The 3,599-nt window shown below is 41.8% G+C and overlaps 1 protein-coding gene across 2 annotated transcripts; it reads right to left on the reverse strand.

Annotated features, from left to right (window-relative positions):
- Positions 1–223: 223 nt before the first annotated feature.
- Positions 224–3,301, reverse strand: LOC131244324 (casparian strip membrane protein 1-like). Of its 2 annotated transcripts, XM_058243952.1 has the most exons (3): positions 3,048–3,301; positions 2,792–2,915; positions 224–789 (listed from the first exon to the last, which is right to left on the reverse strand). In XM_058243952.1, the coding sequence occupies exons 1-3, from the start codon at positions 3,275–3,277 to the stop codon at positions 574–576; spliced, it is 570 nt and encodes a 189-aa protein (XP_058099935.1). In that variant the 5' UTR covers positions 3,278–3,301; the 3' UTR covers positions 224–573. The 2 variants fall into 2 exon arrangements, with proteins under 2 accessions (XP_058099935.1, XP_058099934.1); XM_058243951.1 differs by having other exon boundaries at positions 2,792–3,301.
- Positions 3,302–3,599: the final 298 nt, after the last annotated feature.

The following is a 3,599-nucleotide window of genomic DNA, read 5'->3' on the forward strand; positions in this document are numbered from 1 at the left end:
TGTAATCTGCAACCTTCCTTGGCCTCCGATAACACACAATTTTAACATTTCAAAAAACTAATCATTTGTACATTTTGGCTCCTAGCTACACTCCCAGATCGTTATTATCCATGCAAGAAATAGAACTCTAATAGGAGCATGCATTATTTCATTAAATAAATTACTAAATTAATTTTATACTTTGCATATGCAAGCAAGCGACCAACAAGATCCTGCTCCCAGTGTACCTTGTATCAGAGAAAGTAGAATACGGCCAACCCATTTCCATACCATGCATCAGAGCGACCCAACAGTTCAAATTCATACATAAGAGAAACTTCCTTTCATTAACAAGTTAAAGAGAGAAGAAAATGAAATTCCACATCTGCAAATTACACAGTTTCCACCATTACAAGCCTTAACCCAACTCCTAGGGGAGTGTTGGCCTCAAATCATCAACATAAGCAGGAAAATATTTAAATACCGCATGGACATGGCTGAGCGCACACATGCACAATATCCCAAACACAAACAACCATAAAAATGTATGGAGGGGTGAAAAAAAAAAAAGCATATACTGTTGCTGAACTTGAGTCAACGCCGGGAAAGGGCAACGGCAGAGAACAATATAATCAGTATAAACATGATCATTGCGCCAAAGGAGCCAATTAAAGAGCCGGAGATTCGTTCACAGAAGGAGTTGAACTGTTGGCAGATGGCGAACCAGTTTGCGCTAGCATTGCCATTGTGTGCTAGGTATACTATTGCTGCCGCTGCAGAAGCTCCGGCGGTCAAGAGCGCCAGCATTGCCTTCATGTGATTAAAACACACTTCACATACACAGTTCTCACAAAATGAAACCAACCTTACTAAGGACTCAGTGATCAGCAATCAGTTCACACATCGACAAACTAGGGTTCTCTAAGCATACACATATCTCCCACATGCAGCCACAATTAAGCAATGTGTTAGATTGATGGGCCCCAGTTGTAAATATCTCAGGTTGGTCTACTCATCAGGTGGTTCCCATGCGTATACTAAATAAGAACCATTCGTTTTTCTTCTTTTACCATTATTTTAGGAACTCGCGGGGCCCACCTGATGAATCGTATTGGCCTGATTTTAGGGCCAGATCACCAACATGCTGGGGACTATGTAATGATGTTAGGTAAGCCACATGTGCTACTATGTGAAGGTGTGGTTGTGGACATGTGGATACACGATTATCAAAGCTCTCTAATGGAAATAGGTTGGTTGGTGCTAAGCGGGTATAAGTGGGCCAGGCTAGCATGTTCTGGGACAGACTTCTTTGGGGTGGATATATGGAATGAGCCTGAGGACCCATGGGCTGGGTACTCTATCTTCGGGCCAGATAACCGATTGGGCTGAGCCTGGGCTTTGGTAGGCCTGAAGGCTTAAGAGGATGACCTTGCCTCATTGAATTTCGTTGCTCTCTCGACTATGGTAGCAAGATAGCATGTTACTTCCCTATTTTCACTTATTAAGCAGAAAACTTGTAATAGAAGAATGGATATAAATAGATATTAAATAAAAGGAAAAGAACATGTATATACTATGTATATCAAACATTACATATGATGATTAAAGATATTAAAATTGATGTAGTAATTAAATTCAAACCCATGTAAATATACTATGTATAGCTACTTTCGGATTAAAGGGGATTTTGAATCCAGGGTGCCAAACACAACAAGAGGATTTCAAATTCAGGGGATTATAATTCCAGGGGTTCCAAATGCACGCTCCCAATCAGGGACTCTGTAACAAAAGACAAATTGTATACTGACACCACCCATAGCGACTCACTACTGGATGATGCTCCATAGGCCCTTCAATGATGTATGTGTTTGCCCGTCCATCCATTTTTCCATCTCATTTCAGGGTATGAGCCCTAAAAATGAGGCAGATCCAAAACTCCACACCACAGGAAATGGTGGTGATTGAACACTCACCATTAAAAACTTGTTACGAATAGCATTTGCTGCTATAGTTTGAGCAGAGAATGGTATCCCTCTTCTTATTCCTCTTAATCCACAAGTACCAGCAGAGGATCAAGAAACCATCTGACCTATTAAATATGTAACGACAACTGTGGTAATATGAGTTCCTTTTGATATTCTAAGCCCACTCTTAAGTGAGGCACCTAAAAGTTTTGGATGAAGCTGATATTTCTGTTTTCTTTTCATCCAAGCCCACGTGACTTATTCAACAAGTTGGAGCCTAAGAAGATTTTACTGGTGGGGAATCAAATAACCACTGTTTTCCTGTGGTGTAGTCCATCTGAGATTTGGATATGCCTCATTTCTGGGCTCACGGCTTGGATAAAACGCATACATCATTGTGAGACCCACAGAGCACTGTCCAGTAGGGACGTCGCTGCAGCAATGTAGTGTGTAATCCCCGTCGCTAAAACCAACTCAAATCCTGACTAAACAACAACTCTCCGTGTGCCCATGCAAACCTATTTAGTAGACAGTCATGAGCCTGAGCCGGAAGTTTATAGTTGAGGGGCTGGGCCAGGAAAATCCTATGTAGGATCCCCGCCCAACTTCACCAATAGCTCTCATCAAGACTCTCTGGTCTCTGCATGCGTAAAATGATTTTCAGGCCTTAGCCTAGACAGCTGGCCCAGAATCAGGCTGTCAGGCCCCTGAAAGCTATAAACGGCCCTGTACCCGTTCTAGTGTCCAGGATAGCCCAGGCTCTCTCTCAAAACAAAGGGAGCTTAGAGAGAGGGAGAGAGAGAGAGAGAGAGAGAGAGAGAGAGAGAGTCAAACTTAAAAGAAATTACCGTATCAAAAAAGATCAAGATGAGCCTGCTGCCTCTCGCTCTGCTCCTAACAATGTGGAAGATGGATACGGGGAGAGACAGTACTATATATCCACATACGATTGCATTGGCTATCACAAAGAACCTACATTCCATACATGAGAGAAAGATCATAAGCACATAGATACCATTACTAAAAGATTGATAATTAAACAAGAAAAAAGAAAAAAGAAGAAAAAGAAAAAAAGTGTGTGATGGGATGACAGATGAATCATACGTGAAAGACGGAAGATCGTCGTATTGGGCCTTGAATTGGATGAACTGGGTAAAGAAAGGGAGGGTTTCATCAGTGGTCCCCATTGATATCGCACTTGCTAACGTCCCCACTATTGCTAACAATCTCATTATGAAATCAAGTATGGACAATCCTTTGTTCACCCCACTTTCACTTCCTCCAATCAAAGCCTTTGAGGCTTCTCCATTTTCTAAAGCGATCCCTCCTTTCATTCTCTCTCTCTCTCTCTCTCTCTCTCTCTCTCTCTCTCTCTCTCTCTCTCTCCTGAGAATGAATGGAATGGCCTTGCTCCTGCACCTAAAAAAGAGATGATTTAGCTGTTGAGATGAGGATATATAGAGACATGTATTTATAGTCGAGACTTGAAAGCAATACAAGGAGGAGGAGACTAAAATTGGCTTGTCACCCTTCAAAGGGTGGGACCCGCATCTCTCTGACCATATATCATAACACCTGGAATGTTTTCATGCGATCCTACTTTCTAAAGCTTTGCTTGCTCTTTTTTTATTTAACGAGCATTTTGCCATGCTTGCT

This window comes from Magnolia sinica, chromosome 4 (assembly GCF_029962835.1).
Source record: "Magnolia sinica isolate HGM2019 chromosome 4, MsV1, whole genome shotgun sequence".
Taxonomy (NCBI): Eukaryota; Viridiplantae; Streptophyta; class Magnoliopsida; order Magnoliales; family Magnoliaceae; genus Magnolia; species Magnolia sinica.

What these genes read in the sequence shown, in the direction of transcription:
- LOC131244324 (XM_058243951.1), bottom strand. Translation starts at nt 3,277, where the DNA reads ATGAAAGGAGGGATCGCTTTAGAAAATGGAGAAGCCTCAAAGGCTTTG. An exon ending in TCTTGATCTTTTTTGATACG is followed by an intron (nt 790 to 2,791) that starts GTAATTTCTTTT and finishes AATCACATGAAG; the next exon opens with GCAATGCTGGCGCTCTTGAC.